This window comes from Cryptomeria japonica, chromosome 4, assembly GCF_030272615.1.
Source record: "Cryptomeria japonica chromosome 4, Sugi_1.0, whole genome shotgun sequence".
In the NCBI taxonomy this organism is placed as follows: Eukaryota; Viridiplantae; Streptophyta; class Pinopsida; order Cupressales; family Cupressaceae; genus Cryptomeria; species Cryptomeria japonica.
The window spans coordinates 702,795,844-702,813,417 of NC_081408.1; the positions used below are offsets into that span (position 1 = coordinate 702,795,844).

Consider the following 17,574-nt stretch of genomic DNA (forward strand, 5'->3'; position numbering starts at 1 on the left):
AAAGAGAGTTTTCATCCTCTACCTACCTAAAAACTAAAAGGTTTCCATCCTCAAAAGAAAATAGATGAACCCAAGCTCCAATCTATTAGACAAATCAATTAGATGACAAATTTAGAATGCTTCCCAAGCCTAGCTCTTCTTTAATAGTCACCTTTTTGCTAATTTTAATCCTCTCTTAGAAGTGTCGAGAATTTTTCTTTTCTTTTTTAATTTAATATTTCAATTATAACCTTTGATTTATCAATACTTTTAAAAGAACTTCGTAATATCACATCTAGGTACTTTATTTTAATAATAAAATACATCACCCTTTTTGAAATTAAATAACTTTAAAATTTACAACTTAATATTATTTGAACAACTTAATTTATATAATTAATTGTTTTCTTAGTTCAAAAATGGGACATGACAATACATTCATTATTAATTCTTAGTTTAGAATTTTTGCTTTGGTTTATCTACTAAAGGAAAATCAATGAAAGATTTAGTTAATAGATCATTCATTTATGTCATTATTGCTAGTGATAGTTGATTTAATGATACATGTAGTAGTCATTAAATGTTTTAGGTCTTGCGACTTTTTATCTCTTATCCATTCATGCTATTAATTGAAATATCTTTCACTGTAGACAATACTATCACTTGATTATCTCATGTGCCTTCATGTTCATATTGTTAAATAATTTTCCTAAATATTGTTATTGTCACCATTTACATATTATATAGCATGGTGTTACTATGCTTACATGATTCATCTTTTTATATTATAGCTCACATTGCATTACTAATAGTTTTAGGATTCAGGTTCCACCTACCTTGTAAATCCTTTAATGTATTGTTTTCCTAATTTCATTTATAATTTACCCATAAGAGGTTAAATTGTTTAACCAACGGTAGTGAAATAGGCCATGTAAAAGAAAAGTTATAGTTACCGTTTGTCTTCTAAGAAAGGACAAAATAACTAGGCATCCCATTTAGAATCTCCTATTTCGGGGGGTTATGACATCTGCCATAAGTTGTAAGAGGATCTATGATAACTACAACAATTGTCATAAGATGCTATGACAACTACAACAATCGCCATACGATGCCATGACAACTATGATAACATCTATGACAATATTTATGATAGAATCCTTACATAGGTTCCCATGCATGAGAGATGCCTTCTGACAGCTATAAGAGTATTTGTAAGTTGCTATTTTGGGTGGATTTGATTGATTCCAAGGAGGTAGGTGTGATTTTTTCTAGGTGGTTTTGTTTCCTATTATTTAGTGATATCATACTGGTATTCATCCTCACAAACTCCTATAAATTGGTGCCTTAAGCTAGGGCTATTCATTGTCATTCTTGTTTAGCTTTCAAGATAATGGAGTCCTGCTGAATTTTACAAAGGTTTACAGAGAAGTGTGCTGCTATTGTAAATTTCATTGGATCGGTACTATACTTGCCTCTCTTTTTATGGTGGAGTTTTTTTCCCAAAAGGGTTTCTCCATGTAAATTTAGTGTTTCATGTGTTATAGTTTTCTTCTTGTTTTGATTCTACAATCACATTATTAAAGGGTTAATATTTAGTTTCAAATTTGCAATAACTTTAAGTTTAAGTTTATATTGGAAGCTTTCTTCACCTTGTTTTACAACAAGTAGTGGGAACCTTGGGGATATCACCCTTTTGATCTTATATTTTTACATGATTACCTCATAACTTTACATGCTTTTTATGCATATACAATGCTATTTCTAGACATTTATCATATGCTTATTTTGTGTACATGTTGTTATCCAATGACATTTATTGCACATGCCTTATATAATATTATATTCTTGGTATACTTTACATGATTTGTAATTATTTTCCCCTTAATTGTAGATCCTTGAATCCTTCATACACAACCAATTAGATGGAGACATATATTGTTATTGACATTTATTCTTAAGTTTGACAACATTGATATGATTATTTTCTAGCATAAATAGAACTTCATTAATATATTAGATGGAGTACACTTTTGCATAGTCAAAGACTTTTATCAGGTTATTTATAGGGCTAGAGTTTGTTCCATATACATACAATGCCCTTTACATTTACTTAGATAGTTAGAGGTTTTTCACTTTTGATAACAAGTGAAATCACTTATCCTTATACTTTTACTTTAAATCATTTTCAAAGATAGTTTCTTTAAAAACATTATTATATTTAATACTTTTATTGCATACCCATGCCCTTTTCCCCTTATGTTTTGGGCCCACTTTGAGTAAATTGTCCCAAACACAAGAATGAGTATTTCACGAAATCAATTCCTAATATTCCCATTTATTGATCCCATTGTCACTCATCCCTAAAGATTTAGTCCCAATCATGGCATCGAATTTTCTAGTGCAAACTTGACCTAGGTCACTTTGTAGGCATTGATCTGAATCCTAAAATTTTAAAAATTTAACTTCAACATAAATCTCATTGATTTCCTCCTCCCAACCATTATGAAATGACCTTGCACACATTTGTGTTTATTTGTTTTCTTAGTTGTATTTAAAGATAATCACATGTTAATTTTATAATCATGTTTAAGGATCATTTAAGAGTTATGAAAGAATCTATCATTCATCATTTACATGAGTAACATAACAAATTATCAAAGCATTATGTCATCACATATCATCCTAGGTCCATTGCATACTTTCTTGTTTCCTCCAATCTTATACTTAGAGTTGTAAAACTAGTCTAATTAGGGGCCTAACAAATGAGAACATAATCTTCACAATTCAATAGGTTTTGAAAGTTGTTCCTAAGCACTACTAGTCCTTAAAAATATTCAAACACTAAAAGACGAGGTGAAGTATTGCAATAGTCTACATCATTATAGTTTGGATCCATGGGTTACTTTTTAAGTTTGCCCATCAATTTAGATATGCACATGCACAGTTCAATTAGAAGAGAACACCATTACTTTGTAAAATCCAAGATCTTCATTTGAACAACCCTAAAATTCTAACACCTTAGAAAACTAAGTTTTAATACCTATCATAATATCCCTTTCATTGAATTTCAAGATGACTATAATATTTAATTTGTTTCAATTTTCTCAATTAATTTTATTAATTCCACTCCCAACTCCTAATCCCAATTATTATTATTTATAATAACAAAATAACATTTATTTTCATTATAAAATCACATAAAGTTATAAATTTTTTGTTTTAATATATTTTTATACAATTAAACACATTTTAAAAAAATGAAATAATCCTTACAATTAAAAACTCAAAACCCCATTAAAAAAAGGACTTAGAGCCTTAACAACTCACCCTCTATTGATCCTAACAATTTAAGTCCTTTATCATTTAAAAAGTAATTCATAAAACTATTTAATTATAAAAAATATTAATATAATGATGTACTTCTCATCTACTCTACTTAAACACAGTTATAGAAGTAAATCCAAATCTATAATTTAAAAACACATTAAAATACATAAGTAAATAAAAGTTCTACACACTATGAATGAGATAAGACTCTTTTTGTCTATCAAGCTATAATTGATACTTGAAATATGCTAAAGTTTTAATCGACTAATCTTTTTAATCTTATTTCAATTATTAAAAAAGAAAAGAAAAAAATGCCAAAGCAAAGTACACAAAATCATTGACTTTGTCGACGAGAAAACGATTTGTTCTCTTTCCTTTCACTGAATACAATAAAAAAGTTGAGACCGTGGATTCTAATTCACTCATATCTTAGCTGGAATCAGGAAACATTCTTAAAGAAACCCTGCCAAAACGGAATATTTTTGCACGACGTATTAAAATGCAATCTTGTTAACGAAATGTGACATGAATATTATTTTAATTTTTAATTTTTAATTTTTTTAAAGAAATGTATTTTCTTATCCGTTTTAAAATGGTCTAATAGGGGAAGCATACTAGTAGTCGTCATAGCTAACTTTGCACACCTACAGATTCTAAATGGTACATTGGAGTTTGAGCTCTTTTTTGGTTGTCTCTACATGTGACTTAACTCCTTATTGCTATTGTTTTGGCTTCTGGGTAGTAATGATGCACGTCATGGGATTTGTTATGCACGCAAGGGTTAAAAAGTACACATTTCAAAGTGTCGCCTGATATCTATTGAAATAAACCCCAATAACCGTACACTTGAAATTACCAATACTTATGCACAAATGTCCCAGTAGTTGTGGGTACCAATAAAGACGCACAAATGGGCCAATTATGGTCCAAAAATGCTAAAAAAATGGGTGGCTATTGGTACATGTGAAATTTATTAATGAGCTTTTTAGTTTTTTGGGGGTTTCTTTAAAGTTAGTAATTGAGAGGTTGGGTGTGCAAGGAGTGAACGGTTATTGGAACGTGGACAATAACTAGCGCTCTTCCTCTATATAAATAATTAATTTTAAGAAACTATATAAAAGATGATTCATGACAAGTATCCAACTTTGTCATAAGATTGGCCAAGATTCCAATGTAACCTCCCTCTTACTTGCTCTTAAACATCATATGAATCTATCATATGTAAACCCCATGAAGATTATTCAAGATAATCTTACACACCTTTCAAGATGTATGGCCAAAAAAGCTAAGACAAAGGTGAGAAGAACAAAATCCACTAAAAGACGTAATCAATGCCAATTGAGTGAGATGCCAACTTTCTCAAGTGAAGACATAAGGGACTAAAGACAAATTTAAAATACATACAAAGTATTAGACATGAACATTAGGATTGCAAGTTTTAGGCACCTTATCCCAATAAGAAGCACCCTTAGAACTTGTTATGACAATTGTAAATCTTTGAGACTTTGTCAATTGAAGTCAAGCCTTGTCAACTGATTCAATAATTTGTAAAAAGTCAAAAGACATACCGAGTAGTATATATAACACATGTGTAAGCAACTGATGAAATGTGGTACACAATAAGGAGTGCTTGAGAGTTGATGTAATGGATGAAGTAAAATGAATTCCGGGATGGTAGATTGAGTATAAGAATTAGAATTTTGAGTTGATGCACAAGAGAATGCCAATATACAACTCATAATAGTGGTGTGTCTGTAAAGTGATCTTCGTCCAATGATGAAGGCTAGATTCAAGAAAATTGAGAAGACCTAGAGATAATGTTTTTTATAGAAGTTTTAGATGCACAGTTTAAACTTTTTGATACATAAAACCACATTAAACTTCAAATTTAGATTAAAAAGATTTTTGATAACACATAATATCTTAAACTTGATTAAAAGTACTAGAACACTCTTAATGTAAATACACAATATAGTAATTTAAATAACATAAATGATTTAAACAGTATATAAAGTTTAAGTTCAATGGATATACCTAACCAAACAAAAATCTGTATTAAGTCTAAATACTTACTCACATAAAACGATGTAAAGGGATGTAAAGGGAGAAAGAGAAGTCACATCCTACACATGATAATGAAAATCTACCTTTACTTTTACACAAGGAATAACATAAAATGATACTAATTTTTGTCTCTAGACACTCTTTTCAAAGGATGTATGGTGTAAACTATGTGTGATTTGTACTTGAAGAGAACATTCCTTCAACATGGAGAGAAAGGTTGCTTTTTTATTTTATGAGTTAAATAAAGGTTAGCCTAAAATGTTGGTTACTCTGTAGGTAGTGCTTCTCTATCCCACAATTAAGTATATTTTCTCCCTATCATCTTTCTCAAGCAAAGACATTTTGTCTTACTCCTCAAAATAAAATAATGACATACAACTACTTATTTGGTAGCCTTTTCTTAATCAACAATAATTTGCAATGTTTGAAATAATTGAAAAAAGTTTTGAAGTAAGATTGGTTATAGAGGCATTTTCTATTCATTGCCCACTATTAACAAATGCACTTTGTATGGGTGATTTAATTATGTGATTATTGTTGATAAATAAAGGAATTGATATTGAGTAATCATTTTATAAGAGATTAAATTTTTACAAATTATTATAATTATTGTTTTATAAGGTTTTTTTTTAATAATTTTTTTATTGTGATGATAGATTATAGAATCTGATTAGAAACATTAATTTAATAAAAAGTCTTATACAGGTAGAATCTAAAGACTAAGCAATAATCTTTTTATAATTTTATTAAATTTTAAATAAAAATTAATTAAACAATTTCATGAAATCTTTTGTTTTAATGAAACTCAAAAATATTTTTTAGATGTCTTAAAACTTATTTTTCATTTAAAAATAAATTGATATAAATAACTAAAAAAATTGAATACAAGTAACTTGCTTTTGATCCTAAAATTTCATATTATATCTAAATATTTAAATCTTATAAATTCTATGTTAATAAGTATTGAAGGCTTCTAGATTTAACTAACCCTATACAATCCCTTCACTATTTAGTTGGAATTGGTTTAAAATTATTAGATTTCCACAATCCATTATAATTTACCATCTTTCATATCTTGACATTCTCTAAACATCGTGATGAAAAGTCACACAATAAAAAATATCTCCTATTTATCAAGATAAACACAAATATTAACATGAACTGTAGATTGTAAAGGGTTTTGGGGCCCCTTCAAAACCTATTTTTGCCTTAATCCAAAACATGAACTGTGGAAACTTAATGTCTTTAATTCTATGTTGCTTAGATAAGTGACTAAAACCTGACATTTTAAGGCTTTTTTGTTCTTTCAACTCTAGGTCTTAGGCAAGAAGAATACGAAGGTCATGGATCAACTTCAACAAATGAAAGAGCAAGTGTTACAATTTCAATTAGATAACTATATTTGTCCAATATATGTAATGAATGTCTTTTGGAGTCTTTTATGTCATTGATTTTCGTTAATTAAAAGCCCACTAAAAAATCATCTAGTGGGGTAATAGCCACCCATTTTTTGGAAAAACAAGTTAGTAACTAGATCAATTGTGCAACTTTATTGATACCAATATTGCACGATTATTGGAGCATTTGTGCAAATTTTTTGATTGTCAAAACGAACGAGTAATGGGACAATATGGAACATGTTTCGAATGACACTTTGGAATAATGTTGCATACAAAGAACACCAAATAAAAGATCGAAATCCGATGTACCATTTGAAAACTTAAGCTATGTGAAATCAACTTTCTTTTGAACTTGTGACAGAATTATTGTTTTTTTAATTGTAAAAAATTGATCAATTATTGCAAGTAGAAAAACAAACCAATTAATCTTGGTAACTGATGAGAACAAAAAACCAATCAATGTGATAGCCCAGTGCCCTTGTAAAACACAAATACCTGCTGTAAAGTTACAGTGGGGCAGTACGGACGACACTGCAGCAGCATTAAGCTCGAACATATGGGTAAATATTGCTGCTTCTTTTGCAGACAGTGACACAGTGGTAGTTAAAGCTATCAGAAGCCATTCTTTCTCTTCTTTAAGAGCCTAATTATATCAACATGCGAATCAGCAATTTAAGAGAGAAAAACCGTCCTTGCCATTCTTTAAGAGCCTCATAAATATCAAGCATCTAAATTTGTAATCATGATTCGATTATCCTTGCTATGACTAGCTGCAGAGCTTGTGGTTCTCGCTATAGTGGAAGGTCACATGACTATCTGTGCAAACTTGTCTTTCTATGCAGCACAAAACTGTATTTTATTGTTACTAATTCCAATTAGGAGGAGGATTAGTTACAAATTAGGTCCAAATATATCTTTCTATGCAATGAAATATTGTACTCAGTAAGAAGGGGTGATAACCAGCTAACCCATCTTCTGTGAAGAAGAAATTAGGATTTGTATCTTGATTGATATATATAATAGAAGAGTAGTTTCTTCTCAAGTCCGGTATTATTTAATCCTCTGTCCAGTAAGGACAACCCACAAGTTAAAACATGGCAGCAAGTACTGACAATCGCTTCTAATGATAGCATCTGTCTTATTTTTCTTTAAAAATTGTAGATTTTTCTACTTGTGGTGTTTGTGAAGCCTGTAGGCTGAAAAGGGCTGGAACGTGATGTCCATATTGAAGCATTTTTAGGTGCCATGATTGAGTTATAGCATGTATTTGAAGCATGGCATTACAAGATTATAGGAAAACGCTGGTAACAGTTCTTGTTCTGTTTTTACTTCCACACTCACAGCAATTGCAATCCTCACAAGCCATAATTCTACTAAGAATTCAGAAGCTTCTTGAGTTTCCTAAGGCTTTGGACAGCCTTACTAATGCCACCGACTTTTGCAGCCTTCAGCCCTCTGCATCCTTAACCATTGTGTGCAGTGGTGACACCATAACTCAACTGTCTATCGTTGGTGACAAGCCCTCTCTAGCTTCCTATAAAAACAGTGGTACATTTGCAGTTTCCAAGCAGACTTTATCTCAGGCCTTTTCAGCAGATTCATTTTTCACTACATTCACTAAGCTCTATAGTTTAAAATCCGTGTCCCTGGTATCATTGGGCATATGGGGTCCTCTATCAAGCAAGCTGGATCGCTTGTCCTCTCTAGAAATGCTAAATTTAACCTCAAATTTCTTACATGGAACCATTCCATACCAGCTCGGTCAGCTTAGAAATATGAAGACACTCGTACTGGACAATAACATGTTGAATGGGAGTGTCCCAGATTGGTTCAGCGCCCTTCCAAGCTTAGAGTTGTTGAGCTTGAAAAATAACAACCTAAGTGGATATGTGCCAGATTCTATCAGCAGCATACAGGAACTCAGAGTTTTATCTCTACCAGGTAATCATCTGTATGGGAACTTGCCTGATTTCAGCACCATGACAGGTCTGCAAGTTTTAGATGTGGGAGACAATGCACTTGGACCGGACTTCCCAACGCTTGGAAAAGGATTGATTTCGCTCTCCCTGAGGAAAAATAGGTTCAGGTGTCACATACCTTTGTATGTAAGGACACTAAATCAACTGGAATACTTTGATCTATCTTTCAATGCTCTAACTGGCTCACCTCCTTCCTTCCTATTTTCTCTGCCAGCCATTGCCGTCATAAATTTAGCAGGCAATTCATTAAGGGGGACTATTCCTCACAACTTGTCTTGCAGTCATACTCTCCGGTTTGTGGACCTTTCTGCAAATCTTTTGACAGGACGGTTACCTTCATGTCTATTGACTATTTCTGACGAAAAAACTGTCAACATTGAAGGAAATTGTTTAGTTACCAATATGCAGCCTCAACACAGTTATTCTCATTGTCAAGCCGCTCATTTGTCCAAGGAAGTTCACAAAAGCCAGAAACAAAGAAACGTGATTGTTTTTGTGGTGATAGCTGCTGGCGGTGTTGCAGCTTTGTTGCTGCTGGTTTTGCTAGTTTGTGTGTTGATTAGATGGGTAAGGTACAAGAAAAGATTTAGGAAGCTTCCAGGAAAGCTTGTTCCGGAGACTGCTTCAACAGGGATATCCTCAGAACTGTTAGTCAATGCAAGTAAGTTAGACTTGATTTTGTGTATTTTGATTGCAACGATAATGACGGATACAAATACATTGTTTGCAAGAAACTTTCCGCAGCTTTCCTTTTTTTTAAATCTATATTTGAATTTGTCACTGGCCAAATGTTGCAATTCCTAAACGCCTTAATTGATAAAAACATTGAATGTTCGTCTTATGGTTTGAGTTTTTTTTATCGAAATCAAGGTTATGCTGCCCCGTTGTATGTGCAAATTACTATTTTGAATCTATCACTATGGCATTTATTGTGTTAGTGATCCAACAATTTCAGAAACTTTTTCTTTCTTGATCCATTATTTGTTCTGTGGGTAAAACTTTTGAAGGTAATGTCCGTGGTCTAGCACTATATTTGTGTGGGTTTACAACAGCTAGCCCAGGTTTGATTCTCAGGGCTGCTTGCCGGCTGGGAATAATCGGAGTGGCACCACACTAAGGGTTTGATCCTCCCGGGTGAATAAAAGGAGCTCACCTACCAAAAAATGCCCTCAGGTTTTCCGAAAAGTAGTTCTAATTTCTAAATACCTTCAGGGAGAAATTTTTTCCAAATCAACCTAAAACAGAAGAATATATATATGCCAGATTGATATAAGACCTTTAAGTGGAAAATTTTCTAAATACCTTTAAGGGGGAAATTTTCCAAATCAACCTACAAACAGAAGAATATATATATGCCAGATGGATATAAGACCTCTTTTGTGTAAATAATACTGTTTGAATCTACCCACTCTGATATATATTACTTCAAAAAAGTATTTCATCTTCTTCATCGTTGATTCTATAAAGAGTGTGAAGGTCAAATATTGATTTTTGCTTCCATTTCTTCCTTTCTAGTCAGTTGTGATCAATGGTTATTTTCCCCTGTTTCTGTCTTTACCTATGTCAAATATCTTATGAATATTTCTTTCCAAGGATTCTTGTAGTTGTTCATTTTTCTGTGAGAAGCGAGTTTTGTTTAGCTCTGGGACACATTATGCAAAAACGTGTAGGGAAATTTGCAGAGCTTTATAAGTTCTTACAGTTGGATAACACCATTCCCATTTAATGTAGCAAAGCATTTGTTGTAGTCTGTTCCCAAGTTAGCTTGCTTTAGCAGTTGTGTAAATTTCTCTCAGCAGATCAATTAAATTTGGTTCTAGGACTATTGTTTTGTTACTACTCTATTTGTGTGGCGATTCCTTGGTAAGAATGCTGTTCTAGCAAGAAATCTTTTTGGTGGCGAAATGTCTTTTTGAGCTTCTGTTTTTGTTTTCGAGGAAAAATCATTTTTATTTCTGTTTGCTGATCTAAATATTGTTTCAATAAATGCAAGGCTTTGATATATAGTATTTCACTGATTATCAATTTGTGTGTAAGGGTATATATCTCAGGGGATAAAGCTGGGTCCACATGGTCTTCCCCAGTACCGATCTTTTGCTTTAGAGGAGTTAGAAGAAGCGACAAACAACTTTGATGAGGCATCACTGATTGGTGAAGGCTTCTATGGAAAGGTAATGGTCTAGCATGTTAAAGAATGACAATATATGGATGTATGCAATTATGTGATTTATAATTGTATTGTTTATATTTCTGTTTGGGAATTTGCCTTTGCAAAATTGTGTGCTTGCCAGTTAAAATGCAGATACAGTTTTATGTAATTCTAACCTTGTCATCTTGATTCTTTGTGTCTATTTTCAGACATCACTCAGAATGTTTTGAAATTTCTTCGGAAGTTGCAGAAAGTTCTATTTCAAACCAACAGTTTATTTTTCACACAATGTTTCACACAGACACAGGATTGAGTTTAAACAGTCCAACAATGAAGCGAAAGAAATATTTTGGTTTTTAAACTTCTACCTTTATTTTTAGAATGTGATGACTGAGCAAAATATGTTATTTCCTGCTTATTGGTTTTGTTCACTGGAGGATTCTTTTGCTGAACTTATCTTTCTTTATATGTACATAGGGTACTTAAATATGTTTTACATGGCACTCTGCATAATGTGCTTATAAATTGCAACTGCTTAGAAAATGCCTTGAAAAATGTCTGATAAATAGAAATTAATAAACTATGTAGAAAACGGAATTTACTCTTTAATGTCAAATCCACTCAATAGACACCAAGACAAAGATAAAATAGTGTACTAAACTGGCACACATCACTAAAATAGAATATAACTTATCTGTATAATTGTATAAATGTTATATGTTTTTAAATTTTTTTTGATGTCTATAAAGCATTATCATGCAATTCAAACTACAAAATATTTTTTAAAATCCTCACTAATAAGTCAGAAAGGTAGCTATCATTTTGTTTTCATAGCAAGTAGAGTTATATTCATGAATTTTTAAATTTTTAAGTCATTCAGGAAAAGCACGGTGACTATGCTTGATGAAACTTGAAATTAGCAGCAACATTAGGGAGTATCAAAATTTCTTAACTAGATTTTAAATTGCATCATGTAAAGTGTTATCTACAGGATGCATCTCTTATTGGATAATCTCATTTGGAATATTGGGAATGGCCTTCCCAACAATAGTAACAGTACTATTTGGGAGATGGACTCCGATACTTTGGGGTTCCTCAGAAATGGCCCCAAAAGAATTTTTCGAAAAAATGTAGGCTTCTGACCGTCTCATATGGAGATTCCCCCCATCAGATGTCTGCATTGTCAGCACTGGTTATAAGTCCTCTATTAGGTAATGGTGTTCTAGCCATGGCAATTGGATAATCTTGTGGAATTTGTGGCCCCAGCTTAAAATCAAGGGTTTCCTTTGGGTCCTTTTTATCCAGCAACCCTCTCATGATGGATAACCTATAGAAAAAAGAATGAACTGTTTCTTCCAGATGTGTATTCTGCCTCTAGGCCACTGAAACCACACAACACATATACTTCAAGTGCCTTCTCCCTGTGGCAATTGGATAGCCTTGTGGAACTTGGATCCCTAGCTGAAAATCAAGGGTTTCCTTTGGACCCTTCTCCCAAGCAACCTTCTCATGATGGATAACCTATAAAAAAAATAAATGAATTGGTCCTTCCAGATGTGTATTCTCCTTTTAGGTTGGTGAGACCACACAACACATACACTTCAAATACCTACTAGCACTTCCAATATGGGCTATTTGGTTTGTGCTTTTGGGTTTGCCATTTTTGTGTGGAGTCCATTACATCCACCAAATTTCTATGAAGGTTTCTCAAATTTGTGATGCAATTTCCACAACACACTTGATAAATCGCTTCTAGTTTTATCATGCAACACATTTGCCAAGAATGAAATGATAGAATCTTGAAGGAAAAATTGTTCAGCATTGAGCAAATAGGCAAATCCATTCAAGTTCAACTTTGAGTGATTGATCTTACATTCCTCTCCAAGCACAAAGGTAGCTTTGAATCTTCCAGCATAGTCAATTACCACATGGCACTTCAATGGTCAATCCCTTTTCACTTAGGCCCACTAGCAAATGGGAACCATGCAGACTGGGTCAATTCTTAATGTAAATTTAGTGGTGCATCCAAACTCAAAACTTGGGTCTATACAATACAAGAGGAAAACTTCAAGACCCGTGAGATGAGCCTATTCTCCATTATGCACAGACCAATGGCATTAAAAGCAACACATTGTTTTGAAAATGTGATTTCAACTTGCCAAGGAGCTCCAATTCGGGCCACTAATAGTGAAAGGATACCCAAAAGATATGATAGTACGAAGACCAAACCCAAACTTTCCTTAAGAATATGGCATCTATTGCTCACTAGATCCAGATCCTCACTAACAACCATGGCAATTAGAAATTACCCTCCAATATTGGAAATGCCATCAGAACTCCTTGGTTGGCTCATTGGTCAATGTTGTTCTCATCAAATTAAAAATCGGATTTTGGTTGATTCCAACAAGTTTTACTCCTACCTCTACAAGATGGTAGGGCTTATTTTCTATGTGGATGATGCTAATTCCCTTTGCACCCACTCTTCTTGCCTCCAACCTTGTCCCAACTCAAACCTTTTCTAGCTTCGTACCCATTTCCCAAGCTATTTTCTTTTTATTTTTGTTTCTGCTTGGTAAACTATGGACATGGGCTCCACTCCCTTTTAAATAGATAAAAAACTACAACATTTACATCAACCCATAAATGGGGATGATACAAAATTCACGTTTCTTCATAATTTTTGCCTTTCTTTGACAACCTTGATTGTTGGAGTTGAATGTATTCTGTCGAGAGGTTTGTTGAGGCCGGCATGGATGTGAAGGTGTTGTTGGCAAGGAGTGGCTGGTTGGGATGGTCAATGTAGCACTAGACAATAAAGGTACCTCAGATGTGACCTTCCCACTGGCGGATGTGACTTAGTAGGGGATGATGCATGCAACACTAAAAAGTGCCCACTTTTTTATTTTTTGAATTTGTTTTGAATTTATTTTTGGAAATGTTTTAATAAAAAACACTTTTACAAATTTTTCTTTCTTTTTTTTTGAATGTTTTTGGTAAATACAAAAAAAACCAGAAAAATATTTTAGAACTTGTTGTCATTTTATTACACCCTTGGTCCATCAATGAGAACCGATCAGAGATATGTTCCATGGACTAGCGCTGCCCCAGTTGATCAAGGAGAAAAGCAATGGAATTATGAAGTGTGAAGTGTTGTCTTGTCAGAAGGAAGTTCCTAAGTCTTCCCAACTTTGGTGACCCAGGTCTTCGAAGTTACCCTGAAACCCCCAAGTTCCCAAGTTCCTTGTTCTTCTAGCCCGGAACTCCGGAACCCCCAGGTTCCCAAGTTCCTTGTCCTTCTAGCCCGGAACTCCGGAACCCCCAGGTTCCCAAGTTCCTTGTTCTTCAACCTCAGAACTTCAGAACCCCCAGGTTCCTAGGTTCCTTGTTTTTCTAGCCCGGAACTCCGAAATCCCCAGGTTCCCAAGTTCCTTGTCCTTCTAGCTTGGAACTCCGGAACCCCCAGGTTCCCAAGTTCCTTGTTCTTCAAGCCCGGAACCCCCAGGTTCCCAAGTTCCTTGTTCTTCAAGCTCGGAACCCCCAGGTTCCCAAGTTCCTTGTCCTTCTAGCCCGGAACTCCGGAACCCCCAGGTTCCCAAGTTCCTTGTTCTTCAAGCCCAAAACCCCCAGGTTCCCAAGTTCCTTGTCCTTCTAGCTTGGATCTTCGGAACCCCCAGGTTCCCAAGTTCCTTGTCCTTCTAGCTCGGATCTCTGGAACCCCCAGGTTCCCAAGTTCCTTGTTCTTCAACCCCAAAACTCCGGAACCCCAAAGTTCCCCAACTACGGTGACCTAGGTCTCCGAAGTTCCCCAACTACGGTGACCTAGGTCTCCGAAGTTCCCCAACTACGGTGATCCAGGTATCCGAAGTCTTCTAATTTGCTTCTGGCTTGCAACACTTCTGGATGGCATGATCGACACTCAAGGCTTTAAATGCTCCGACAGTTTTGGTGACTTGTGCACTTTTTTTTGTGGAGTCACAGGGGTGCATTTAATGTTTTTGGCAGGATTTCCATCAAGGGAGGTACGGGGCCATGCTTGGTGACTTGTGTCATGCCTGACTGTGGAAGGTTAGTCAATCCACCTTCTTAGGATTGCCCTTTGTGGGTATGGCTAGGTTGCTTGTATGTACAAGCCAAGTGCATGCACTTCCCTGCACTTCCAGACTGACATGCAGGGGTCATGATCACCCTTGTGACCATTTTCTATATAATGGCTTTTAAGCCTCATTGTAAAGGGTTCTCTCCTTGCTGCCTTGAGCTTTCTTATGCTCTTCTCTTCTCTTGAAGACGTGTAATCTTTTGTATTTCTGCAACTGTAAGATTGGCTTTTGGCCTTGAATTAATTGAAGATCACCATTCTTGCCTTCTTTCAACTTATGTATGTTGTGTATGCTTTCTTACCTTCATCATAGGTGCATGTCTTGTGGCTTTTCTCTCCATATGTGCTTTGTTAACTTGTTTTTTGAGTGTGACTTGTGGGAATCCGTCTCCCCTCTTGACACTTAGCAAATTCTAACCTCCATACATGCTTTTGGGCCACTTATGCAATCAGGGTGTTTTAGTTAATTCCTTGTGTCATTTCGGTAGGGAGAGGAACAATCTCTTCTTGGTGCATCACCTCCCTTTGTTTCAAGCAATTTCTCTCTTCCCTTTTCCTTTGCAGATTGTTAGGATAGGTTTAGGAGTTAGTTTTGAAGTGTTGAGTTGGTTCAACACCTGCACCTAGATAGAGAAGGAAGCCGGCCTTCTCCGAAGATTCAACCCCCTTGTGCAAGGTCCCACACTTTGGGGCTGTTTCCATGTTTCACAAGGTTGCTGAGTTGATAGCTTAGCAAGGGTGCAAGCTTTTGTGATAACAGTTTTTGGCACGCCCGGTGGGACTTAATTTCAACATACATGCTAAGGATTTAGTGCTAATTCTTAGTGTTTCAGCCTTTAGAGGCACTCATCTCTTAAGAACTTGGCAACTCTGCTCAACAAGTCCAGTTCTTGTTCAGACGAAGTTCCTAACTCTGGGACCCCAGAACCCCCAGGTTCCCAAGTCACCAACTTTGGAACTCCGGAACCCCGAGGTTCTGAAGTCATGCAGTCTTAAGCCTAAGCCAGCTAAAGGTTCAGTGTGTTCTTCAGTTCATCAAGCCTTTGGAGGCAACATCTTTCATGCACCTGGCGACTCTGCAATCATTTGGTGGATCTGTGGTATGTTATCAGTCTCTGGTTGAGAGGGTTTGTCTGCTCTTTTAAGCATTTTGTTAAAAAAGCTCCATCTCTTTCAAATGCTTTAAAATGAGTTCATATTGTGGGTGTGACTTCTATTCACCCCATTTCATGAGAATGCCAGCCATTTTCCCCCTCCCTACCAATAGGGCCGAACTAGGACTGCTCCTAGTTTCATGCTAAATAACTTCACTTCAGCAGTAGGTGGGTACTTTCCTAATGCTTGCCACCTGCCCATTCTTGCTCAACCTTCTTGGCAGCCCAACCAGCCCCAAGATGACGAAAAAAGGCAAATTGCAAAAATCAAAATTGTGTTGCTTGATTTCACCAAGCAGCTGGAGGAGTTGAAGAGACAACAGGAGTGAGATTTACAGTAGGATCAACTTGCTTATCAGGCTCTGCTTCAGCAACAACAAATGGGAGCCCAAAGACAACATGAGGAGTTCCTCACAAGGCAGCTTGCCTCTTCTAGGAAGAAAGAAATTGAGCACCTAGCAGCCATAGAGATGCGGCTCATACAGGAGGAGGTTTCTGCTCCTAGGGTTCCTAAGTTTGAATCTCAAGCTTTAGATAGGGGAGACCTCCCAAGCCTTCAACTAACTCCCCTAGTTTTAAAATTCCAAGTTTCAAGGGAGCTCCAGTTGTTGTTATACAAGAGCCTTCTCCTCAGTGCCTTTTGCAAAACACCCCACCACCTAGGCCCTTTCTTGATGCTATCTCCCTTTTTAAGGGCGGACCTGTTGTATGGACGACGGATGGTTCTCATCCTCATCATGACGAAGGGGTTCAATCAGCCATTGGTGAGCCTTCATATGCTCTAAAGGAAGAGGAATCAACGAGGTTGTAGGAGGATATTGAGAATAAGCAGTTGCAACAGTAGGTCATTGAACAAGAGTGTGAAGGAAAAGAAGAGGACACTGTCCTCTCATTTGACAATCTTCCTTTCTTTATTGATCATGAGGAGAAGGATATGTCTACACCTCCCCTGGTGGCAGCTCTAGAGCAACATGCTAGTCTTGAGGAGGGCACAAGGGGTAATGTTTGTACTACAGATTGCATGGCGGATGGATCATGCCATGAACTTGAGGGCGGACCTGTTGTATGGATGACGGATGGTTCTCATCCTCATCATGACGAAGGGGTTCAATCAGCCATTGGTGAGCCTTCATATGCTCTAAAGGAAGAGGAATCAACGAGGTTGCAGGAGGATATTGAGAATAAGCAGTTGCAACAGTAGGTCATTGAACAAGAGTGTGAAGGAAAAGAAGAGGACACTGTCCTCTCATTTGACAATCTTCCTTTCTTTATTGATCATGAGGAGAAGGATATGTCTACACCTCCCCTAGTGGCAGCTCTGGAGCAACATGCTAGTCTTGAGGAGGGCACAAGGGGTAATGTTTGTACTACAGATTGCATGGCGGATGGATCGTGCCATGAACTTGAGGTCGTTGCATTCTGTTGC

General features: G+C 35.6%; 1 protein-coding gene across 1 annotated transcript in view; it reads left to right on the forward strand.

The window, feature by feature from the left end:
* Positions 1-7,254: 7,254 nt before the first annotated feature.
* LOC131043494 (probable inactive leucine-rich repeat receptor-like protein kinase At3g03770) overlaps positions 7,255-17,574 on the forward strand; it is a 29,091-nt gene continuing 18,771 nt past the window's right edge. The window contains exons 1-2 of the mRNA XM_057976708.2: positions 7,255-9,410; positions 10,787-10,920. Coding sequence (XP_057832691.2) covers positions 8,045-9,410; positions 10,787-10,920 — 1,500 coding nt within the window. The 5' untranslated portion in view covers positions 7,255-8,044. The remainder of the gene's footprint in view (positions 9,411-10,786; positions 10,921-17,574) is intronic.